General features: G+C 42.3%; 1 protein-coding gene across 2 annotated transcripts in view; it reads left to right on the top strand.

Annotated features, from left to right (window-relative positions):
• The first annotated feature begins 3,906 nt into the window (after positions 1-3,906).
• The window catches only part of LOC112218572 (solute carrier organic anion transporter family member 3A1), a 64,233-nt gene continuing 41,623 nt past the window's right edge, over positions 3,907-26,516 (top strand). The window contains exons 1-2 of one of the 2 annotated variants that reach the window (XM_024379466.2): positions 3,907-4,581; positions 12,389-12,848. In XM_024379466.2, coding sequence (XP_024235234.1) covers positions 4,438-4,581; positions 12,389-12,848 — 604 coding nt within the window. In that variant the 5' untranslated portion in view covers positions 3,907-4,437. The remainder of the gene's footprint in view (positions 4,582-12,388; positions 12,849-26,516) is intronic. The other variant, XM_024379467.2, reaches the window with a different exon arrangement.

Below are 26,516 nucleotides of genomic sequence, written 5' to 3'. Positions count from 1 at the left end.
ACCAAGGCTTTTACGGTTACAGAAGTCAACAAATGAGAGTGCCTGGAGAATGGAATTGGAGCTAGGGGCTGCAGGGCCTGGGTTAACCTCCACATCACAAGAGGAACCTAGTAGGAGATGGATAAGAGTATGGCCAAAGCCTATAAGAACTGGTTGTCTAGTGCATTCAGAACAGAGAGTAAATGGAGCAGATTTCTGAAAGCGAAAGAATATATTCAAGGCATAATGTACAGACAATGGTATGGTAGGATGTGAATACAGTGGAGGTAAACCTAGGCATTGAATGACGATGAGAGAGGTTTTGTCTCTAGAGGCACCATTTTTAAACCAAGTGAGGTCATCACATGTGTGGGGGATGGAACAAAAAGGCTAGCTAAGGCTTATTGAGCAGGGCTGGATGCTCTACAGTAAAATAAGTCAATAATCACTAACCAAAACAGCAATAGACAAGGCATATTGACGCTAGGGAGAGGCATGTGTAGCCGAGTGATCATCGGGTCCAGTGAGTAGCTAGGTGAGCTGGAGACACGACAATTCAGACATCTAGTGGGCCGGGGCAGGGAGGCCAGCAGATGGGCCTTTGGGGGACGTCACAATGGAAGAGCCTGTTGAAAACTCCTTAGGCGGTTACGTCGGCAGACCAGTCGTGATGGATCGGTGGGGCTCCGTGTAGGCAGTGAAAGGGTCCAGCCAATTGGCAAAATAGGTATTGTCCCCCAGGAATTGGCTGATGGATCTCTTGCTTTAGGACAGAGACATTAGCCAGGAGTAGCCACTTGGATAGCAGCTAGCTAGCTGCGACGATCCAGTGTAAAGGTTCAGAGCTTGCGGTAAGAATCCGGAGATGTGTTAGAGAAAAAGCAGTCCGATATGCTCTGGGTTGATATCGTGTTGTGCAGACTGGCAGGAATTGACCAGGCTGAGGCTGGCTGATGTCCAAGTTAACAGTTAACCGCTAGCAGTGGCTAACTGACTACTAGCTAGTAGCTAGTTAGCTGGATAGCTGCTGATGGGGGTTCCGGTTCTAAAGTGTAAAATATAGCAGATCTGTACCACATTGGGTGAGGTGGGTTGCAGGAAGGTATGTTCAGTCCGTTGATGGAAATTGAGATGAAAAATATATTTTAAAAATATACAAAATATGTACGAAGAAAAAGATATATACATGGGACGGGACAAACAGATGAGAGAAGACAAACAAATGTCAGAATGCTACACCATATTGGAATCTATGTAATGTGTTATAGACCAGATGTAGTGTGTTATAGACAAGTATTTATATCGCCTTAACATACACTAGGTTTATAGAACCACCAACAGTGATCTAGTATGTATTCTTCCTTTGAAGACTATTACCTGTCTTTCTCCATGTGGAATATGAGTTATATGGCTCCCTGGTTGACAAAGAGATGTCCACTGCTTGGGGGCTTGGGTATAACACATAATAACAGTGTGAAAAGGTAGAAGTTAGGAGTTGCTGGAGTGTCAGATAAGCCTGGTCTTTTTTTACCCATAAAAAGCCAGCAGTTACGCCATGTATTGTTGGGAAACAAATTAAATTAAATTAAATGTTATTTGTCACATGCGCTGAATACAACCTTACCGTGAAATTCTTACTTTACAAGCCCTTAAAACCAACAATGCAGTTCAAGAAATAGTTAATCAAATATTTACTAAATAAAATCAAGTAAAAAATTTGAATCAATCAAAGAGGTAAACAATACATTTACATAACAATAACGACGCAATATACAGTGGGTACCGGTACAGAGTCAATGTGCAAGGGTACAGGTTAGTCAAGGTAATTTGTAAAGTGACTACGCATAGATAATAAACAGCGAGTAGAAGCAGTTAAAAAACAAAGTATGGGTAGCCATTTAAATAGTACGGGTGGCCATTTGATTAGTTTAGTAATTCAGCAGTCTTATGGCTTGGGGGTAGAAGCTGCTAAGGAGCCTTTTGGTCCGAGATTTGCTTTTCCAATAGTCTTGAAGAAGTTCCCACACATGCTGAGCACTTGTTGGCTGCTTTTCCTTCACTCTGCAGTCCAACTCATCCCAAACCATCTCAATTGGGTTGAGGCTGGGTGATTGTGGAGGCCAGGTCATCTGATGCAGCACTCTATCACTCACCTTGGTCAAATAGCCCTTACACAGCCTGGAGGTGTGTTTTAGGTCATTAGCCTGTTGAAAAATAAATGATAGTCCCATTAAGAGCAAACCAGATGGGAAGGCATATCGCTGCAGAATGCTGTGGTAGCCATGCTGGTTAAATGTGCCTTGAATTCTAAATAAATGACCGACAGTCTTACCAGCAAAGCACCCCCACACCTCCTCCTCCATGCTTCACGGTGGGAACCACACATGCGGAGATCCTCCGTTCACCTACTCTGCGTCTCACAAAGACATGGTGTTTGGAGCAAAAAATCTCAAATTTGGACTCATCAGAGCAAAGGACAGATTTCCACCGGTCTAATAGAGAGAGAGTGAGAGAGAGAGAAGGTAAAAATCTGTCATTCTACCCCTGAACAAGAGAGTTAAACCACTGTTCCTATGCTGTCATTGTAAATAAGAATTTGTTCTTTACTGACTTGCCTAGTTAAATTAAAAACATATATACATAACCTTTTTTTTAAAATTATTTTAGCTTCTGTACTTGAACTATTTCTACATCATTACAACACTGCATAAAGACATATGACATTTGAAATGTCTTTTTTCTTTTGGAACTTTTGTGAGTGTGATTGTTACTGTTAATTTTTTATTGCTTATTTCACTTTTGGTTATTATCTATTTCATTTGCTTTGGCAATGTAAACATATGCCTCCCATACCAATAAAGCCCCTTAAATTGAAATTGAGAGAGCGAGTAAGAGAGAGACAGAGTCTGTAAGTAAATCCGAGCCACTCCATTTAGTATGATATGTTATGTCTAGTATGGTTAGATAAGACAGGTGGTTACTTAAGGCAAAATTAAAAGAGGGTGGTTGGTCGGGGCGGGTGTGTAGGCATATTGTTACGGTTTTCTTCCGTTGAAGGAGAGTCGGACCAAAATGCAGCGTGGTTAATATGATAACATCTTTAATGAAGAATGACACACGATAATACAAAACAATAAACGTACCGTGAAAACCTATACAGCCTATCTGGTGAAAATACAAAACATTGAGACAGGAACAATCACCCACGAAACACTCAAAGAATATGGCTGCCTAAATATGGTTCCCAATCAGAGACAACGAGAATCACCTGCCTCTGATTGAGAACCGCCTCAGGCAACCATAGACTTTGCTAGAACACCCCACTAAGCCACAATCCCAAAACCTACGAAAAACCCCAATACACAAACACACCACAAAAAAAACCCATGTCACACCCTGGCCTGACCAAATAAATAAAGAAAACACAAAATACTAAGACCAGGGCGTGACACATATAATGCAAACGTCTAACAACCCAAAGGTTGTGAGTTTGAATCTCATCAAGGACAACTTTAGCATTTTAGCAACTTTTCAACAATTTACTACTTTTTTTAGCTACTTTGCAACTACTTAGCATGTTAGCTAATCCTTCCCCTAACCCTTTGCCTTACCCTACCCTTTTAGCTAACACTTTCCTTAGCCCTAACCTTAACCCTTTAACCTAAATCCTAAATGTAACCCTAGCTAATGTTAGCCATTTAGCCAGAATTAATAATATATCATACGTTTTTCAATTCGTAACATAACTTAATACGAATTGTAATTCGTAACATATCATAAAAAATGGGTGATGGACATCCACAAATTAATACATACCATACGACACGTAACATAGAATACTAACCAAAGTATCTCGGATTTACATACGGAATAATACTAAATGCTCTGAGACCATGTTGCAACCCAGAATTTGGTGCATGCTACACAGTGCCACTGTAGGGCTGTCAGTGGTTGGATGAGGCGCAGAGTCGGAACATAGGCTACACAAGTTGTGGTGGAGGAAGTGAGTGCATGCTTAAATACTGTATAACAGGCTACATGACCAAAGGCCATGCCAAGTAAAGGTGGAGCAGCGACTGCGTGGCAAGATTCTTATCGATTGTTTTTAGAATCTAAGCATTGTTATGCTTAACATTCGGGAACGAACGTCAAGATTCTGAAAAAATGCTATTTGAGAGAAAACCTGGCGTCTCTCATTCTCGTATGCATATGAGAAAATCGTCGTGGAGTTCATGTGTCTTATTCGACAAAGCGGCAATGTTTAGAGCTTGCGGAGGGGCAGCCCTTTGGAGTCTGGCTTTATATTTACTGTAATAGTTAGTCAGATGTAAAGCATAGGTTGGACGAGAAAATAGACAGAGACCGTGCGTCAGACACGTGCTGAATGTAGCCTACACAGGGTCCGGTTACCCTCTGGATTTATTTTCTCGCTGTAATACAAAGTAGCAGCTCCAAAGGATGCAGGTGAAAAAACAGGGGGGCTCGGACAGGAGCACTGGAGAGGGTACCCGTAAAAAGTCATCATGCTTCTCAAACATCAAGATATTTTTGATATCGGAATGTGCCCTGATGTTGGCACAGGGCACTGTTGGAGCCTACCTGGTGAGTGAAACCGTTTAAGCGGTGTCATTACGTCTGTGATGTCTCTCGTGAGAACATCTGTCCAGACTCAGGTTTCATATGAATTCTAATACTTTGGGCCATTTTATCTTAGCTATAACTCCGCGCCAGTACTGAGCATGTAAGCAAAGTAGGCTATCTGTCATGAAACGGGCAACAGCTATGACATAATGAGATACATTTTACCCGGTTTAAAGCAGGCTTGACATACACCGGTGTTTTAAATACGCAGTAGCCAGTGCCCATGCCAGGCTAGCCCACATGTGGACTCAATATTCAATTCGAAACCAATTTTCGTCTAGTTGAGGAGTTTAACCTTGTCCATATGTCCACAGCTAACATAGCCTATTTTCCCTCTGTCAAAACAAACCTGTTAATGTTGGTTTGTTCTCCTAATGCCGCACCTAAATAATCCAAGTACCCAAAATAAAACTGATTCCGTAGAGGACAACCATTTACAGGTGATTTGTTAGTTTATGCGGCAAATGGGCCATATAGCTGTAATATACATGTAATATGCTGCAATAACACAATCTATTGGTGTAGCTGGATAAGTGAAATTATAGGCCCCTACCTGTATTATCAGAGTGCCAGGCTTGAAAGCAATGCTATCTTGTTTAAGAAGAGCAGACAAGCCTATTCAACTCTTTCATCTCAAGTTCACACCTGATGCTTCTGATATGCTATAGGCCTACTCTTTTGAACCGTTTAAATCGTTTTCGTCCTAATAGGTCCTCCTCACAGAAATATTTTCTATGCTCCCTTCTCAAATTCAGTTGATGTTTTGGTGATGTTTATAGTAGGGCATTTTAAGTCACAAAGTGGTATGGTGGGTTAGTGCCACTTCCCAGGGAAATCAAAGATGTAAACTGAAATGCTTTGACCTTATTTGGAGTGGAACGTGTTATCTATTCTGTGCCACTGAACCAAAAGCCTCCTCCTGACCATGGGAACAGTGTAGCCTATGTGGATGAGGCATGTTGGTATCCAGTCAGAATTTCCCCTGTAAGGAGTGGACTTGGATTGTTGAGTCAAATGTACAATTAACAAGAATTCACCACTTCCTGCCTTTGATATGAAGTTTAATGACCCCAAATTATTGAGAGGAATGTTTTCCAAAGTACTTGGTACTTCGTTTTTTTCAATCTATTTTATTCTATTTTTATAACATGTTGTTATAACATGGTTTAAAAAATATATATTTAGATGGACTAACTTTCTAACACTACTTGCTTGTGAACCAAGTAACATTATCATCAAATTGGGCCTACAACCAGTAGTCTCCAACCTTTTCTCTCTGACTTGGATGGAACATTGCACACATTTTTCTGTGATGTGTCTCTCTGCTATGTACAGACTCGCCGGTCACAGTGGAAGGAATGGGTCTATCAGGATTCCTCTGTGTGATAATTGGTCTAGTTGTGTCTCATTGAATTGAATGTAGTTGAAACGGGAAGATGTCTCATCTGCAGCAGTGGCTGCAGGGGACTCTGATGGCTTTTATACATAGGCACTTATAGCTTAGCTTAGCTAGAATGTTTACACCTACAGTATAACTACCATTTAAAGCCCTGTCTCACTTTGACTATGTAAATATTTTCAACTACACTTTCCAGGAGGTTATTCTAAAAAAGGTTAAACCACATTTAACTAATACGGGTACACTTTATACTGGTGAGTAAAGATGAGCAAATGATGGATCTGAGAAGGAAGCGCATAACAGGCCTTCAGCCATGCTCTATCGCTGTCAGCACAGGTAGTCTCTTTCACATGGCACCTGCTCCATTTGCATGGGCTGGAAACCAGGCACCAGCTACAGGGACAAGCTGATGACAATATCATGACTTTATTTGAGGTCCTCCTGTGTTAGAGCTATTGTTGTATACATGATAGGGTGAAGCAACTTAAAATGTGTGCTGGTAGCCAGGGAGCCAGCCTGGAAGTCATGGGTCATGGCCTATACTCTTGCTCTACATTAGCAGCTTACAATTGACTTTTTCCCAGGCAACATAGTCTCTCGGTAAACAGTCAGTGCACATACCTAAATAGACAATCACTCTCAACACTATGGGGTTGTGGTTGACTCTCAGCTTCCCTAGTTTCATTTTGAGAATGATCTGAAAATGTTGTGTAAACCTACCTTAAGTTTTTAGTTATTGGAAATTCAACAGAACTCTGTGGTTTCAGCCCACGTTGAATGTTGTGGTGATGACTGACAGTGGTGAATTTGTTTGCTGTTACGTGCTCCATCTACGCATTGCAAAACAGGCTGAACTGTCTATGTACTTTATAATTTCCCCTGCATATATTTGATTTTCAAACCCAACTTTAGTAGTTGATTATATTAATTCTACACTAAGTTTGAGACTTTAATGCGTTCAGGTTAAGCTATAGTTAAAGTTTGGTGTTACTACCTCGCCCTCTCCAATCTTGCAACTTGCCAAAACCTAATATTTTGGAATTAGACAGGGTTCTGTAAAGGCTTCTGGCAGACACTGAATTGCCCTTTTGAAAGGGCGTCTAGACAGCATAGGAACCTGAGACGCACTTCAACAGTTTTATTTAGCAAAGGGCTGTAGTTATGTCATAAACTGTGCTTACACAAGCCTCATCCGCTTGTTAAAAAAGGGTGTGGGGCTTGGATCCTCTCATTCTGGACAGGTGAGGTAATGTTGAGGCTAAATGGTCACATTGTCCATGAAAACACAGCCAGACAATTTTGCATCGTAACCATGCTGCAATAAATACAACAAACCTTCCTGACTAACTGTGTTTACTTTTGAGTTCAAGATTCCAGGTGTATCTTAACTAGATTTCTGTAGCTAGAGTTACTCATCTCTCTGCAATGTATACAGTCTTTTTAGATAACATAGACCTAACTATAAATATTTTTTTTTCAATTATTGAGTCTAGAAATGCAGTATATTTTAGTAAAATGCTTTGATGGCAGAGTGCATATACAACACATGGAATTTGGGGGACGGGTGCTCTTCTAAACTCACTGCTGTCAGGCCCACTGGTGCCCGAGTCTAGTCTGGGCAAGAGATGACATGATATGGTCTGCTTGGCCTGGCTGCCATTCCTCTGCTGTGGTGTGGTGGTGAAGTGGAGGTTCGGGAGTCTGTGCTGGTGTCTGCTGATAGGCCTTGTACATAGGATGACTGACATCACTACATTGATTTATAACACTTTAAAAAATATATATATATATTTATTTAACTAGGCGAGTTAGTTAAGAACAATTCGTATTTACAATGACGGCTTACCCCGGCCAAACCCTAACTTGGACGATGCTGGGCCAATTGTGCGCCACCCAATGGGACTCCCAATTACAGCCAGTTGTGATACAGCCTGGTATTGAACTAGGGTCTGTAGTGACGCCTCTAGCGCTAAGATGCAGAGCCTTAGACTGCTGTTCAAATTTAATCAAAGTGTAGGTAGTTGAATTAGTATAGTTATTTCTCAGTCACACCTGCCATTTAAAGTAATCACTTTGTAAAGTCACAGAGAGAAGATAATTTTTCCTTCTGGCAATGGCATCCTTCTCTAAGTTAGCTGTTATTTTCCTGTCCCCACGGCTCCTAAGAGGAGCTTAATTTAGCATGTTAGCCTGTTGGATATTACTGTGGGAATGGAAGAGGACCATGCCCTTTCAAGGACATTTTGGGAAACATCCGAAAATAGTTTGATAATCGTTGTGAAAATATGACAGGTGGGATATGGCTCAGCAGTTGGTTCCCAGACATTGCAAACCCACATAACTTTTTATGAACTCTAGACAATACTCCCCAATTTAATTTGATACATCTGAGGATCCACTCCTTTGAGAAGGGGTAGCCTATTGTACTTCCTGCAGAGCAAAGCCCCATTTCCACTAGCACTTGGAATTAGGGCTGGCTCAAATAGAATTCTCAAATTAGAGCCCATTCAGGGGAAACTGGGACCATCGCAGACCATTTTCACAACTAATGCCAGCTCGATTAGATTTCAGGTTGGTTACGCCGTTACTATGAAACCACCAGCTGATCACAGCTGGATGATGACATCACCTTTAGCTAGCTCGTCTGGGCTTGTTGCTGTTACCTAGCACATGGACAAGCAGTACTGAGTCATACATGGCACAAATTACCACCATAGCTGGCTCCGTCATTCATTTCTGTACTGCACAATAAACTTTTATGAGAACAGTCAGCCCTCGAATGCTAGTTACCTAACGTTAGCTAGCAAATCAGAGTTAAAAAAACTAGCTAGCTAACATTAGCTAGTAGGAATTTTAACTGGCCAGGTCGTGAAAGCTAGCTAGCTAGCTACATCATATCAAATCTGTCATCTGGTTTGCTTGGTTAGCTAGCTAGCTAAAGCCCAATGCCATAGCAAGCTAAACATTTTTGCGAACTACATGGCTCTGAGTCTGGCTGGCAGTGGCAGGAGTATGGGGTAATGTTAGTTACAGCATGGTGAGGGTGAATAAAAACTCTTCAATATCTGCACAGTCACAGCTACCTAGCAACATGACATTGTTAATTTCTGGAGGTAGTGGAAACCCAATTTGAGATTGCCCACAAAGGCCAGCCCAATCCAGGTTGACTTCAAATGGCCAATGGAAACGGGGCTTTTGGGTAATTTTCCAAATTCTTTATGGTAGAGCGTTTGTGTGTATTCCATGCATTTCTGTTTCAGTCTGGCCTTGGTGTTCCTTTGCATCATTGTAGCCTGTACAGTGTTGATAAAAAGGTGTGGGTGGTTGGTCTTATGTTCTTTAAGAATCTTTCTTCCCTATTAGTTGTGGGTGTTCCGTATCACCATCTAGGAGGCAACCGGTGTACCAAAAACAGAAGACTGGCCAGATTTACCAAGGTCATTGCTATCAAACTATATATAGTCCTCCTGAGCCTCTGTGAAGTTGGTCTTTAACATTCAAGATGTGTTCATCATGGAAATCAGTGTCTTACAAAAACTTGCCTTCATAGCAGTTACAAATGGGGTTTGGTAAGTCTGTGATGGGGTACATATTCCATGAAAAAATGTAAAATAAATGGAGATCAATTTAATCACTATACGTAGTTAGGATCGTTATACTTAGTTAGGATCCTATCTGATGAACTGAAATGCATTCCATGATGTCTGACTTCCATGTATTTTACCAACAATGGCAGAGGGGAGGCAAAATCCCCTGCTGCCCCAACTTCCATCTAGAGACAGTGTTATGCTCTTATCTTTTACTTGCGTTAAATACTCCACCATTAACTAAGAGAGAGAGAGAGGGAGAGAGAGAGAGCGTTTGGGGAGGATGCACTTTCCATAAAGCCATGCGAGTAAGTGATGCAGTGCCCAGCTAATCAAAAACAGGGCTCCATCTTGGCAGAGAGAGGATTTTACTCAGAGCACAATGAGAAACATCTGAAAGAGGTCTCAATGTGAGTCAGTATATCCAAAGGAAAGGGATTATTTAAAAGGGCACAACCTCAATAACATGGTATTTTCATAGCCATGTCATATTTCTCTAAACCCTCTTGCATGCAACTAAATTCAAAATTCCACCGTGCAAACAATATCAATTTTTTTCTAATTTGCATGTACAGGTACCTGAAGTTTGGGAACCCCTTGGCATGTTAATCCTTATAATTCCAATATCTAGAGTTTTATGTGATTATTTTGTATTTCATTTGGGAAAATCACATCTTTCAGAGATGTTTACTATAGAAACATGTCATTTGTCTTATACAGTGGGGCAAAAAAGTATTTAGTCAGCCACCAATTGTGCAAGTTCTCCTACTTAAAAAGATGAGAGAGGCCTGTAATTTTCATCATAGGTACACTACAACTATGACAGACAAAATGAGATTTTTTTTTTCATGAAAATCACATTGTAGGATTTTTAATGAATTTATTTGCAAATTATGGTGGAAAATAAGTATTTGGTCACCTAGAAACAAGCAAGATTTCTGGCTCTCACAGACTTTTAACTTCTTCTTTAAGAGGCTCCTCTGTCCTCCACTCGTTACCTGTATTAATGGCACCTGTTTGAACTTGTTATCAGTATAAAAGACACCTGTCCACAACCTCAAACAGTCACACTCCAAACTCCACTATGGCCAAGACCAAAGAGCTGTTAAAGGACACCAGAAACAAAATTGTAGACCTGCACCAGGCTGGGAAGACTGAATCTGCAATAGGTAAGCAGCTTGGTTTGAAGAAATCAACTGTGGGAGCAATTATTAGGAAATGGAAGACATACAAGACCACTGATAATCTCCCTCGATCTGGGGCTCTACGCAAGATCTCACCCCGTGGGGTCAAAATGATCACAAGAACGGTGAGCAAAAATCCCAGAACCACACGGGGGTACCTAGTGAATTACCTGCAGAGAGCTGGGACCAAATTAACAAAGCCTACCATCAGTAACACACTACGCCGCCAGGGACTCAAATCCTGCAGTGCCAGACGTATCCCCCTGCTTAAGCCAGTACATGTCCAGGCCCGTCTGAAGTTTGCTAGAGAGCATTTGGATGATCTAGAAGAAGATTGGGAGAATGTCATATGGTCAGATGAAACCAAAATATAACTTTTTGGTAAAAACTCAACTTGTCGTGTTTGGAGGACAAAGAATGCTGAGTTGCACCCAAAGAACACCATACCTACTGTGAAGCATGGGGGTGGAAACATCATGCTTTGGGGCTGTTTTTCTGCAAAGGGACCAGGACGACTGATCCGTGTAAAGGAAAGAATGAATGGGGCCATGTATCGTGAGATTTTGAGTGAAAACCTCCTTCCATCAGCAAGGGCATTGAAGATGAAACGTGGCTGGGTCTTTCAGCATGACAATGATCCCAAATACACCGCCCGGGCAACGAAGGAGTGGCTTCGTAAGAAGCATTTCAAGGTCCTGGAGTGGCCTAGCCAGTCTCCAGATCTCAACCCCATAGAAAATCTTTGGAGGGATTTGAAAGTCGTTGCCCAGCAACAGCCCCAAAACATCACTACTCTAGAGGTGATCTGCATGGAGGAATGGGCCAAAATACCAGCAACAGTGTGTGAAAACCTTGTGAAGACTTACAGAAAACGTTTGACCTCTGTCATTGCCAACAAAGGGTATATAACAGTATTGAGATAAACTTTTGTTATTGACCAAATACTTATTTTCCACCATAATTTTGCAAATAAATTCTTTGAAAATCCTACAATGTGATTTTCTGGATTTTTTTTTCTTTCATTTTTACTGTCATAGTTGAAGTGTACCTATGATGAAAATTACAGGCCTCTCTCATCTTTTTAAGTGAGAGAACTTGCACAATTGGTGGCTGACTAAATACTTTTTCGCCCCACTGTATATAGTTGTTTGTTCTGTAATAACCAAAATGATATGTCACTTAAATAACCTTAATTTTCGGGCAAATCATTTTTTCTCAATGTTTAGGCCTACAGTCTTGGTTACTTGGTTTTCAATGGTAATTGTAAAATAATACTGCACCCATCTGAGATGTGATTCAGTATACCAAAGGCCATTCATTGAACTGCATCAAATGTTGCAAGTGATTCTTGTGGTAAAACAATAACCATGATCCATGCCGTATTTATTTAATTGCTATTTGTAAGCTAGGTGTTTTCCCACATTTTCCTCTCAATTACATACTTCTCAGCTAGTGAGAAAACAATTAGGCTTTAAGCCTGGTAATATTTTAGCATCGTAATGATGATACCCTGTCATTTACGAAGTTAATCAGTTATGGGAAGTTAGTTATGATTGCCGTTTATGAGCAACATATTTCCTCTGCTGTTGCTTTCTCAGGTGAGTGTCCTGACCACCCTGGAGCGACGATTCAACCTCCAAAGTGCCGATGTGGGTGTGATCGCCAGCAGCTTTGAGATTGGCAATCTAGCTCTTATCCTATTCGTCAGCTACTTCGGGGCCAAAGCAAACCGGCCAAGGTTGATTGGCTGTGGGGGTATCGTCATGGCACTAGGAGCTCTTCTGTCAGCACTGCCAGAGTTTCTAACCAAACAATACGAGCACAAGCCAGGGCAGACATGGAGGACTGAGGTGGGCAGGAATGGGTGCGCCAACAGTACCAGGAATGGTGGGCAATATATAGAGGAGTTGTGTTCCAACAAGGCAAACACCAACATGATGTACCTGCTGCTGATTGGGGCCCAGATGCTGCTGGGGATTGGAGCCACCCCAGTTCAGCCCCTGGGTGTGTCCTACATAGATGACCATGTGAAGAGGAAAGACTCCTCTCTGTATATAGGTAAGTTAGTTAGATGCATTAATACACTATGGGAATATGTTGCTACACTACAGAACATGTTAATACACTATAAACCAGATTTACTACACACTGAGACCACTTCACACATGTCATTTTAATGAGGAAATAAAACAGAAAAGGTGGACCATAGAGATTTAATAAAGGTCCAGGAGGGAAGAATCTCATTGTATCATTGTGAGCCTCCATTTCTATTTAACTTTACAGTTTAACCTTACAGTTAAATAGAAATGGAGGATCACAATGACACAATGAGATCTTTGTCAAGGTGACAGAGACATCTTTGAGGGATAATTGGACATTTCACTGCAATATATTCAATTTTTTCCTGTATTTGAGTGTGCTCCTCTGTAGCTCAGCTGGTAGAGCATGGCTCTTGCAATGCCAGGATAGTGTGTTTGATTCCATAACTGTAAGTTTCTTTGGATAGAAGTGTCTGCTAAATGCCATATAGCTATTTTATATTAAAATAATATTTAAGAGAAGGAGATTGTTATCACACTAGCATTTCACAATCTATTTGTTCTAGTGCCAATGGGTTCATAAGACTACCCAAATTGTCCCATCTGTATGGTGGGAGGACAAACAGTGGTTGTGTTTGTCTTCTGATCACTGCCGGAAGGTGCAGTGTACACACAGCCCTGCCTTTGAGTCAATACAGCATGAATGTATTCTGTGTTGTGCTTAGTCTTTCTTTTGTCCCCAAGCACAATCTGGCCCATGTGACTGCCAGGTGAGCAGATCTGTGAGGGGTTTATTATCTCCATTACATTTGTGCTGGAGTCACAGTCAAGTGCAGATGCCTGGGATGAAACAGGAGCATAAAATTACAAAATGTCTCCACTCAGCTGGCTTGCGCTCTCACACAGGTATTTGACCAACTGCTGACTTAGCGTTGCAAGGTTTAACAGTGTATTCAAAGCACTTTCTGAGCTAACCTTAAATAGCAGATGATTGTTTGCGAATGTACCCTGAGGATACTGTCTCTTTGCAGTGCCTTACTGCATCTTTGAATATATTTCACTGATGTTTGGTAAGATGGTCAGTCATCCCAACAAACTTCCCAAAATTAAGGGTTGTGTGGCTCTGACGTATTTGCTCTGCTGATTGTAAAGGCCATTGTATTGACAACACCCTAATGTTGTTCTGCCTTGCACAATGAGCATTCAGTATATGTGTGTCATGAGCCCGCCTTGTATAACCACAATTAAATCAAATCAATATTGTTTTTGTCATATGCGTCAGATACAACAGGTGTGGAATTTACTGTGAAATGCTTACTTATGAGCCCTTTTCCATTATTGCCGACTTAAATAGTAAAAAAATAAAAATACAACAAAAAAGGAAATAGTAACACACAAAAAAAACAATAATGAGGCTATATACAAGGTGTACCGGTACCGAGTCAATGTGAAGGGGTATGAGGTAGTTGAGGTAATTGAGGTATTATGTACATGTAGGTAGGAGTAAAAGTGACTTGGCAATCAGGATAGATAATAAACAGAGTAGCAGCAGCGTTTAAAAGTGTGTCAATCTGTGAGTGTGTGTATGGCGTCTATATGCATGTGTGTGTGTGTGTTTTGTGTGTGTGAGCATATGTAGTGTGTGTGTGTGTGTGTGGGTAGAGTCTGTGCAAGAATGTCAGTGCAAAAAAAAGGGGGTTAACTGTTTATCAGTCTTATGGCTTGGAGGTAGAAGCTGTTCAGAAGCCTTTTAGTCCCAGACTTTAAGCTCCGGTACTGCTTGCCGTGCGATAGCAGAGAAAACAGTCTATGACTTGGGTGGCTGGAGTCTTTGACAATCTGTAGGGCCTTCTTCTGACACCGCCTGGTATAGTGGTCCTGGATGGAAGGAAACTTTGCCCCAGTGATGTACTGGGACGTGCGCACTACCCGCTGTAGAGTCTTATGGTCAGATGCCGAGTAGTTGCCATACCAAGCGGTGATGCAGCAGGTCAAAATGCTCTTGATAGTGCAGCTGTAGAACTTTTTGAGGATCTGAGGGCCCATGTAAAATCTTTACAAGTTGGAAGAGGCGTTGTCGTGCCCTTGTCATGACTGTGTTGCTGTGTTTACACGCCATAACTTTGTTAAATATTAATTCTGATTGACTGAAGGGCGTACACAGGGCATGTTACATGACATCACAGCCTTTAGGCTAGATGCTGGCTGCTGGTTAAAATCTGCTGCCAGAGGAAGACCACCTGTAGAGATAATTCACAGTCATCTCACAAGTCGAGATGAAGCAAAAATCATGTCTATGATTCCAACTCGCTTTAAAGACCTAGAGTTGTCAAGGTTACAAAGAGATATCGTTGAGGGACATTTCCGTGCAACATGTGCTCTTTCTTCTTTATTTTTTGCTGATAATGAGAGAGAGAGCATTGTTATATTGGTAGATAAAGCCACAAATCCAGATTAAAGCAACCAGGTTTCCTAGTTTGATAAAGACTGGCCCGTAACGTGGTGTCCATGGATGCACATTAGCCTTCGATGGTATAGAGGAGACTTGGCTTGATGAATCAGCTGCTACATTATTGGCCTTGTTTGATATCGAAGCAGCACCACAGAATGTGAGAATGGCTGATCGGGAGACAAGGTCCTTCCTGATATATTTACAACATTAGTAATATGGAAGACATTTGTTAGTGTAACACTGATGTGTCGGTCAAACTCAAATCAAAGGCCTTCAGTGTCTTGTATGATCTCAGGCCAACAGCATTTACAGTTGAAGTCGGAAGTTTACATACACCTTGAGATGTTGCTTCACTATATCCACATAATTTTCCTTCTCATGATGCAATCTATTTTGTGAAGTGCACCAGTCCTGCCGGCATCAAAGCACCCCCACATGATGCTGCCACCCATGTGCTTCACGGTTGGGATGGTGTTCTTTTCTCCAAAAAGTACGATATTTGTGCTTTTTTTATGGCTGTTTTGGAGCGGTGGCTTCTTCCTTGCTGAGTGGCCTTTCAGGTTATGTCGATATAGGACTTGTTTTTACTGTGGATATAGATACTTTTGTACCTGTTTCCTCCAGCATCTTCACAAGGTCCTTTGATGTTGTTCTGGGATTGATTTGCACTTTTCGCACCAAAGTACATTCATCTCTAGGAGACAGAATGCTTCTCCTTCCTGAGCGGTATGACGGTTGTGTGGTCCCATGGTGTTTATACACTTTAGATTTTCCCATGATGTCAAGCAAAGAGGCACTGAGTTTGAAGGTAGGCCTTGAAATACATCCACAGGTACACCTCCAATTGACTCAAATGATGTCAATTAGCCTATCAGAAGCTTCTAAAGCCATAATTTTCTGGAATTGTCCAAGCTGTTTAAATGCATAGTCAACTTAGTGTATGTAAACTTCTGACCCACTGGAATTGTGATACAGTGAATTATAAGTGAAATAATCTGTCTGTAAACAATTGTTGGAAAAATTACTTGTGTCATGCACAAAGTAGATGTCCTAACCTACTTGCCAAAACTATAGTTTGTTAACAAGAAATTTGTGGAGTGGTTTAAAAACGAGTTTTAATGACTCCAACCTAAGTGTATGTAAACTTCCGACTTCAATTGTACCTCCCCAACTTTCATTCTTAGTCCTAGCTCTTTTTCACAATGTGCTCTGCTTTGTTTAGAAGCGACAGAAGCAAACAAGCACAGATCAGCTTTGACGTAAGGCACAACTGCAGTGCCTTGTTAGCACTGTACAGTAGGAAGTGGACTGATTAAAGTTTGGCAGGCATAGAGGGAGATTTGGTGCGGTTCTCCTCATAAGCTGCAAGGAGAGTTGGAGGAAAACAAGCGGTGAGCATCAGAGAACAATGTGGCATTGAGTTGGGAGCATGTGCTCAGCTGATCATCCTAATCCCCATTCTGCTGGCATGTCATGTGCTGGTAACAGCATGAATGGAGGAGATTGTCTGAATCTCTGTAAGATTGATTTGCATTAGCACCCCCATGAAAAATCAGAATATTTATGTATTTTTGAGAGAAACATTTTATTCCACAAAATAAGTGCACTGAGCCTTTACTCTTCCTGTATTAGTGGCCTGATATAGCTGTCTGTACCGCGGGCATATATAGCCCTCCCCAAAAAAACAATTTGCTGCACCCCTCCAACATCCTCCCGTGGCTATGAATGTATTGAATGATTATTCATGAAACATAATATGCAGGGGGTGTACACATTGTGACAGTAATCAGATAAAGTTGTACTTAAGTTGTGTTTTGCAATATTTTTCCTGCAAGACAGTCCTGATTCAGCATGACAGTATTGACTTCCACTGCCTGGTAATAACCAGTCTCAAAAAGCTGAAATAGATGCTTCTATATTTTCACATACAGAAATATATTATTTTTGATCAATGCAGGCCAAACACAACCATAGATACATTACTAAAGAAAAATCACCCCAACATACTGTACTGTACATGCCTGGGGAGGTTGAATATGTTGTTTTATATGAGCTTAATACGTCCGAAAGGCCCATGAAATGAAGGTTAGTAGCTGGTGTTATGGTAGCCTAATTGATTCTGTATGTTTAATGACTAAAACAGACACTGTCAGCATAGTGATTACCCTTTAGCTTCCTAGTCTGCCCCTTACAGAGAAATCACATGATTTCACATGAAATCATGTACAAAAGTGTTTTTGGAACACTTCATGTGAAATTCATGTGGTTTTTCCGTGAAAATTGTTTTACCCTTTATTTAACTAGGCAAGTCAGTTAAGAACAAATTCTTACTTTCAATGACGGCCTAGGAACAGTGGGTTTAACTGCCTGTTCAGGGGCAGAATGACAGATTTGTACCTTGTCAGCTCGGGGAACTTTTTGAACTTCCAACCTTCCGGTTACTAGTCCAACGCTCTAACCACTATGCTACCCTGCCGCCCAACTATGCTACCCTGCCGTAAGGGGTCTGTCTGTTTTTCGTCTGCCCGGCCTGAATAATTCCACTACATGCTCCCTATGGGAGATTTGACTCTTTGTATTTCACTACTATGCATTACTACTGTAAGGTTAACCTGAAATAACAGCCTCACATACTGTCCATAAAATGGATGGACCAGTGCGGTGCATTTAAAAGGCATAAGCGGTTGACAGAGGAGGAAGAAGTGGTAGTTGGCCTATAGGCAGTCAGAGAGCAATGACTGACAATGGGACTCCTGCAGAAATAGAGAGCAGAACTACAGTATACAATATGATCCTTGTGATGGGTGATGAAGATGTATGGGCTATTTGAACACTGCTTGTGAAATGTATCTCTGTGTTCTCACTCTGACACAACCAGGTTCATACTGTACATCAATGTGTCAGGAGGCATGAATATTCATCTGCAGCTCATTGTATAATGCAGTGAGACCCAGGGTGTGAGGTGAGACTGTGGTGATTAGACTAATATACTACTACTATCACACCGTTGGTAGAAGTCTCTGCTCAGATTTATGTTCTGCTGTGATATGTTAATTTCTAAATGACCATCATCACAAGCTTTTGTTGTTGAAGATGATGGCAGATGCCGCCTATAGCCTCATGCATAGCATATTATTTGAATTAGCCAGTGGTATAAACTGTTCAGGTAATGGCAGTATGACATCAGTGGAAGACCTGTGAACATGTGAGAGTGGGCTGTGGAGAAGAGAGGAGCAGAGAGAGCAGTGGTCTGTAGGAGTGAAGCCATAATTACAGAGTGAGGCAGGAATGCCCCCCAGCTAGCCCTGAGGTGCGTCTGAGCAGCCCGACTGCACATGCATACCACATGTGAAAAACAGCTCCTACTGACTCGGAGACAGGGCTGGCCTGGGCAGAAGGACTGGGGCTGTCTCTCCCTGCCAGGCAGGACTTATAGTACTAATCGGCAGATAAAACGGATTGAAACGATGTTGGCATTTTTTTTATATAGCAGCACTTACAGAGTGTTCTCAAACTGCCTGACTTTTCAGGAGAAGTAGGCCTGCTTTAAGGTTAGAGTCTGACCACTGCTGATCCAGTTGGTTTTACTTTCAGTTTTGGGATCTGTCACTGTTGAACTTGTGGATCCAATCATGTTAAGCGCTGAACATTGTACTATTTTCCTCAAATGCAATACTAAGGGTTGAAAGGATTAGTCTAGGTAGGGGTGAAATTGCTTCCATCACGACTTGATGTTAAAAGTGGTGCTGCGGATAAACACTGTGTTTTACGAGATTATCTTGTTTTCCATGTCTAGACGTAGGCACTCAATTGGGCCAAAGGGAGCAAATATGATTAGAGTTAGTCAACACGATCTCCCTCCATTCCCACTGCTCTTTCACCATATAGTTTGAATTATGGCTCTTCCCACAGGGCCTGAGGTTGCAAAACCATACAGCACATACATATACAGTTGTTCAGCAATAATGCTCCCTCCAAAAACCATTAGGCCTTAACCCTACCCATCCAACTCTCACTGCTTTTAAGGCTTTTTCAAGCTTGGGTAGTCTCCTGTAACATGAGAGGACCTATCTGCAGACTGAAATGATCACATTTGTTAATTCAGTGTCAATGTATTAAGTGATTATGATCGGCTCAAATATTGATGTGTAAAAGGCTGTATTTCTAGGATCTGGGGTCTGTAACAGATCATTGTTTGATGATTGGAAAATTGTTAGTACTGCTCTGCATCAGCTAATTTAATGTCATATTAACTTCACAGGTTTCAGAAATGTTTTCCTAGATGTGGGGAGAGGCCATAATAGAATGATCAGGCCTAGATCTTTTCTATTTTAAATGAGTGCTTCCTGCATTGTCATTGATAAAGATAGGAAGAGTGAAAAAAGATTTAAACAGAAGCGTCTATCAGAGATAGATCAGCCTTTTGAAATGCAATTCCATTTATCAGAACTCTGGTGTTAAACTTTGAGGCTTCATGTACCGACGGCAACAGTCTGAGGTCCCAGCAGAGCGGAGCAGGAGAAGGGAAGAATGCTCTGTATGTTCCAGCGTATAAAGTACTCCAGTCTCTCCCTGGCCAACACAAAGCTGTGCAGGCACAGGTTGCGTGCGCGCGCACACACACACACACACACACCCGCACACACACACACACACACACACAGACCCTGGGATCTGTCATAAAGTCAATCCAAACTATATATGACAGACTAGCTACTGAGGGGGAACACACAAAGGTCCTTCTTTTTTTATTATGGCCAGAGACAAGACAAGTGCCCACTCCTTTGGAAAGGCACAAATATGCGATTCTTACCTGAACAGTTTTGCAGCCTAAAGCAATTTGCCTGTGCTTACTGGCAGACACTCCCACAGTAGCCCCTTACATTACAGTTTCTTAAACTAAAACTCAAGACCTTTACTTCAAAAAGTCCTGGGATAAGTCACTTCAAGACATGCCTAAAGAGAAGAAAGAACATGCTTACATACTGTATGATGATCATTATGAAGACAAGAGAGGTTTTTGTTTTATTTAACATGCACAATATCGGATTCGGCCGATATTAGCTAAAAATGCCAACATTTTTATCAACCCAATGTCTAGTTTAACGCTGATGTGAAAAAACGATGTCAAAGCTGATGTGCATACCTATATAACGTAGGTACATGACGTAATGACGCTACGTAACATTTGGCGCTACACCTGCAACACAGCATTCCTAACCTAGCTAGGACAAAAATGTAATATCGGTGCATCACTACTTTCTTATTTTAAAAGTAAACATATACTCTCCTGAGATATCAAGTCACTTCACAAGATAATTTCACTTTTATATGGTAATTTATCTATATAGTATAGTACCGTATTTACAATATCAACATCAACCACATTTTAGCATACATCAACCTACATTTGCTCTGTTTTTTTTATTTTTTTATTTCACCTTTATTTAACCAGGTAGGTCAGTTGAGAACAAGTTCTCATTTACAACTGCGACCTGGCCAAGATAAAGCAAAGCAGTACAACAAAAACAACACATGGGATAAACAAATGTACAGTCAGTAACACAATAGAAAAATCTGTATACAGTGTGTGCAAATGAAGTAAGGAGGTAAGGCAATAAATAGGCAAATAGTGGCGAAGTAATTACAATTTAGATCGGTAGGATCGGTAGGATAGTCAGTTTTTCGAGGGTATGTTTGGCAGCATGAGTGAAGGAGGCTTTGTTTTGTGAAATAGGAAGCCGATTCTAGTTTTAACTTTGGATTAGATGTGAATCTGGAAGGAGAGTTTACAGTCTAGCCAGACACCTAGGTATTTATAGTTGTCCACATATTCTAAGTCAGAACCATCCAGAATAGTAATGCGGGTGGGTGCGGGCAGCGATCGGTTGAAGAGCATGCATTTCGTTTTACTAGCATTTAAGAGCAGTTGGAGGCCACGGAAAGAGTGTTGTAAGGCGTTGAAGCTCGTTTGGAGGTTTGTTAACAACGTGTCCAAAGAAGGGCCAGATGTGTACAGGTATACAGGATGGTGTCGTCTGAGTAGAGGTGGATCAAAGAACCACCCGCAGCAAGAGCGACATCATTGATATTTACAGAGAAAAGAGTTGGCCCGAGAATTGAACCCTGTACCTCCATAGAGACTGTCAGAGGTCCAGACAACAAGCCCTCCGATTTGACACACTGAACTCTATCTTTAAAGTAGTTAGTGAACCCGGCGAGGCAGTCATTAGAGAAACCAAGGCTACTGAGTCTGCCAATAAGAATACGGAGATTGACAGAGTCGAAAGCCAGGTCGATGAAGACGGCTGCACAGTACTGTCTTTTATCAATGGCGGTTATGATATCGTTTAGGACCTTGAGCATGTCTGAGGTGCACCCGTGACCAGCTCGGAAACTTGATTGCATAGCGGAGAAGGTACGGTGGGATTCGAAATGGTCGGTGATCTGTTTGTTCACGTGGCTTTCGAAGACTTTAGAAAGGCAGGGCAGGATGGACACTTCAGCTTTGGTTCTGTAAGGAGTCTTCTGTATTTGTTGCAGTGACATATATCCTTCGAGAGACCCGTCAACATTCTGCAAAAATGTTCTGACTCCAAACAGTGGCTTCAGCAAGGTGTGTTTATAAGCTACTTAAACTCAGCACTGTAATGTCATCTTGAAGGATTAGATTCTAAATGGGTTTTTCCATCTCTGTGATAAACTCCAAGCTGAGTGTGCCCTAGCAACACCATAAACAACATGGATTCATTAAGGCAGCAGAGAAGTTCTCTTCATCATTGTGTTGTGTGGACCTGCCCCTCCACTTGCCTGACAGGCCTGGTATCACTTGCTTGGCAGCGTAACTCCCTGGATGTTTCAGAGGCACCGCTATAGTAGCTATACACCATTTGTCAGAGTACAGTGGCCTTACTGAGCCGTGTCAATTGGATCTAACTGCTCAACAACAAGCTAGCATGTCTGGATAGTGCAGTGAAATACAGCTACATATGCATTGTAAAATCTAATCATGGAAAGAAATCACATAATGTGTTTAATGCAATTAGATGCGGGAGACCTTGTACCCAAAAGAGCATGCCGTCTGGTAAATGGCAACCTGTACCACACTGATTGATAAGTGATAGCCATTATTAAGAGTCGTAATAAAATTATAGTGGGCGGATAACTCCATTATAATCTCCTGTCGTTATTTAAACTTAATGATAGCATTTATCAATGCTGTCTGCTGATGTAGCAAAACAAATGCCATGCAGTGCTAGTGAGTCATCTCCTGTACTCTATATCAGTGAAGCAGGAACAGGCTAATGTAGTTTGTAGCAACTTCCATTTGGGCATTCCTCATGTTATCCTTCAGTTGTCCAACACTATGGTTATACCAGCCAGTCATTACTGCTGTCCATGGCACAACTCTGTTGTTATGTGTCTGGTTTGGCTGCTCTTAGTTAAATATCATATGGTGTCACTAAATTCCTTTGTGTGCTGTTTGAGCATGTTGACCCCGATATGACACCACATTGTGTGAGGCTATACTTTCTGAGTGGCCATGAATAAATGACAAATGAGGGCATAAACTTGTCACCCAAACAGTGATGTCTCAGTGCACTGTGGAAACTTTAGCTAACGGTGAGGGATAAGAGCTATATGGTTTCTTTATTCAAGTATTTTACAGTATCTTTATTGATGCCAATATAATACAGCACCTTTATCGCCAATGTTTGTGGCGATGTATCTAAAAGCTGAGCATGTCCTTTATCAGTTCTGAGAATTATGCTCTAAAGAGTTGTCTATGTGCCAGATAATGTCATCTCCCTCGTAGTTCTTGCTAATTTGCGTTGGAGTCTAGTCAACCAGTAAGTGTTACAGTTAACTGACTCGAGAATGTTGCTGCACTGGTGTTAACAGGGTCTCTGCAGCCATGAGCACTCATCCATGTGTGTGCTTTGGCAGGGTAGTTTCATCAGAGCAGAGGGCAGAGCTGGACCAGACATGCTGCAGTCGATGTGCCTTGGTTTAGCTCTGTTTTGGAGAGTGTGGACCTCTAAGAATGTTGAGCACATTACCCAGCCTAGAAGCTGCAGTGTGGCTGATGGGCGCTAGGCTAGCCAGATGAGCATTGTGCATCTGCTCCTTCCAGCTGGGCTCACCAGAGAGGGAAGTGAAGGTTGAGTTTGGAAGCCTCAAAATATGTCAGACCTCTGGATGAAGTGGATCATTGTTGGATAACAGATGTGGCCCAGAGCCCCAGAGGGAGGCCTTAACATGGTAACACCAGAGCAGTGTGCTGCCTGCCGCCCGTGGCCTGCCTCTCAACATATCACTCACCGTACAGTACAGCCCGCCATCTGCAGCACCGTAGAGTAGGGCCAGTGGCCTGGTCCACTGCCCACCCAGAGACACTGCCTCTCCCAAATTACCCCACCCCTCTCCGTCCCGGCACCTCCTGTACCAATCTGAACCCTGCTACTGTATAGCCTGGGCTATCTGTTTGTCTGAATGCTTAGGGAAGGTAGAGTGGATGTGTGTTGGACTAGGCAGAGGGTGGTCATCATAACCTCCTCATCTCCCTCTCTATCTCCAATCACTGTGGCCTCAGTACACCCGTCATCATGCAACCTTCTCAAGGCAATCTGGGTCAGACCTTGTCGACGCTGATTAAAAAGGGGATTTTTTTTCCGGTCAGGGGAGGGGAGGGACAAGGGAATAAGAGGGGGCGGAGGCAGATCATAAACACAACAACATCAGCAAGCCATTGCCACAGAAATGCCTATTTGTCTAGCTGGTTGACTATTAGATTGAGATGCTCAGCCTTTCCCCTGACACGGCCGTCAGGTCTGGCCCTATGCCTGCTGGGAAGGAGGCAGCTGTCAGAAGGCTCAGGCTGATCTGAGAGGCAAGCCTCCAATGACAACACAATGACATAGAGAAGTGTTCACAAATAAAGGCCCAGGAACTGGCCCTTCCTCTTTAGAAGAACGCAAGATCCACACTATTTCTGGATGCACCATAGCTGTTCATTTTCTGAGGTTAGGTTGACCTTGTGCTTAGTGCTCAAAATGTGCAGATTCACTCTCCTCTCCTGGCATTAGCACAAATCCCCAGCATCACTGATTGAGTGGTCTATAAGTAGTGGCTCTGAGGGCTCCTAGGATTACCCAGTAGCATGTTCAGCACTTTATCCCTGTATCAATGCTGACGTGGAGCGCAGGATAACATTGCCTAATTAAATGGACTTGGATCAATAGCGTAAGAAGTGATTATTACAAACAATCAGATGTAGATGGAATCAAACTTTATTAAATAGCCAGGGTCAGGAGGTCCCTCTCGCTGGCATCCTGTATTCTCTAGGTTTTCAATGAGTTCACATGAGTTTACTATTTGTGTTTCTCAATATGCAGACTAACGTGCTCTGAGCACGCAAATTGAAGCACGCAATGGTCGGTGTATGAGTCCAAATCACATAATACGAAACGGAGCACGAAGGGCACTTCTCGGGTGAATACACCATTTGTACATATTTTGAAACATGGATCGATGCAAGCTTTAACAATAAATTCTCAGGATTGTTGACATGATATGACGCAACCACAAAATGTATTGAAAACATTCACGTCTCATATGTTGTCAATATTTTATCTTGAAACGTTAATAAATACACCCTGTGTTAACTTTGGCATGTTTTCCTACCTAAAATATCCACTGTAGTTTGCTGTGATCGCAGGCTAACTGACAAAGAATTGGTTGCTAGCTATCTACCCACAAATAATTTGTAGCTAACGTTGGCCATCTACCTTTCATAACGACATTCTTATAGGTATTTTTTTACATTTAAAACTAGCAGGCTAGCTAGTTGATAATTAGGAAGTTACACATTATGTACATTGACCAAAAATATAAATTCAACATGCAACAATTTAAAAGATTTTACTGAGTTACAGTTAATATAAGGAAATCAGTCAATTGAAATGAATTCATTTGTCCCTATTCCATGGATTTCACATGACTGGGAATATGCATACAGATATGCATCTCATCTCTTGGTCACAGACACCTTAAAAAAAGTAGGTGAATGGATCACAATATCAGCTGCTCCTGCTGACTCCATGTTCTGGTGCGGGCTTCTGTCACAGATTCCTAGGAGTGGTGGGTGTCGAGTCAGGCGCAGAGAGCAATACTTCCAATTTAATGTGTTTATTGAGCTTGGTCTAGCCAACAATCAGGCAATGACCATAAATCAAGTATGTCTCCAAAACCCATGAAAAGAACACACAACAAAATACGCAGGCGAAAAGCAACTTCACCATAGACAGTAAGGATAAGCCCGCACAAAAGCAGGCGGGCACTAGAAGTTTAAATAGACTATTGACGAACCAAAATAAGCAACAGGTGAAAACAATCAAGAAAAAAACAAAAGAAAAGAAAAAAGGATCGGTGGCAGGTAGTAGACCGGTGACGACGACCGCTGAGCGTCGCCTGCACAGGGAGAGGAGCACAAGTCGTGACAGTGATTGCTCTCGGGGTGAAAAGCTGAGGTCAGGCTGATCAAGACCCCTAGACGCTCCATGAACGCCCTCCAAACCCAGGACTTGAACTGGCGACCCCGATCAGCAACTATGTCCTCAGGCACCCCATAGTGCCGGAAGACGTGGGTAAACAGGGCCTCCGCAGTCTGCAGGGCCGTAGGGAGACCGGGCAACGGGAGGAGACGGCAGGACTTCGAAAACCGATCCACAATGACCAGGATCGTGGTGTTCCCCTGAGACGGGGTAAGGTCGGTGAGGAAGTCCACTGACAGACCAAGGCAGTTGTGGAATGGGGAGGGGCTGTAACTTCCCTCTAGGCAGGTGTCTAGGAACCTTACTCTGAGCGCACACGAACAGGAGGAGACATAAAACCTCACGTCCTTAGCTAAAGTGGGCCACCAGTACCTCCCCCTAAGGCCCCGCACCGTCCTCTCAACTCCCGGATGACCCGAGGAGGGTAGCGTTTGGGCCCACCGGGTCAATCTGCCACGAACACCAAGCGGCACGTACTTCCGGCCCGCTGGACACTGTGGTGGCGTGGGTTCTAACTGAAGCCCGCTCAATGTCCGCGTCAACCTCCCTCACCACCGGTGCCACCAGACATGAGGCCGGAAGTATGGGAGTAGGATCGATGGACTGCTCCTCTATATAATAGTAACGGGACAGTGCGTCGGCCTTAGTGTTACGGGAACCGGGTCTATAAGAGATGGTAAAA

The sequence above is a fragment of the Oncorhynchus tshawytscha genome, linkage group LG19, assembly GCF_018296145.1.
Source record: "Oncorhynchus tshawytscha isolate Ot180627B linkage group LG19, Otsh_v2.0, whole genome shotgun sequence".
In the NCBI taxonomy this organism is placed as follows: domain Eukaryota; kingdom Metazoa; phylum Chordata; class Actinopteri; order Salmoniformes; family Salmonidae; genus Oncorhynchus; species Oncorhynchus tshawytscha.
Note: the sequence above shows the minus strand (reverse complement) of the source record. Positions and strands in the feature narration are given on the sequence as shown.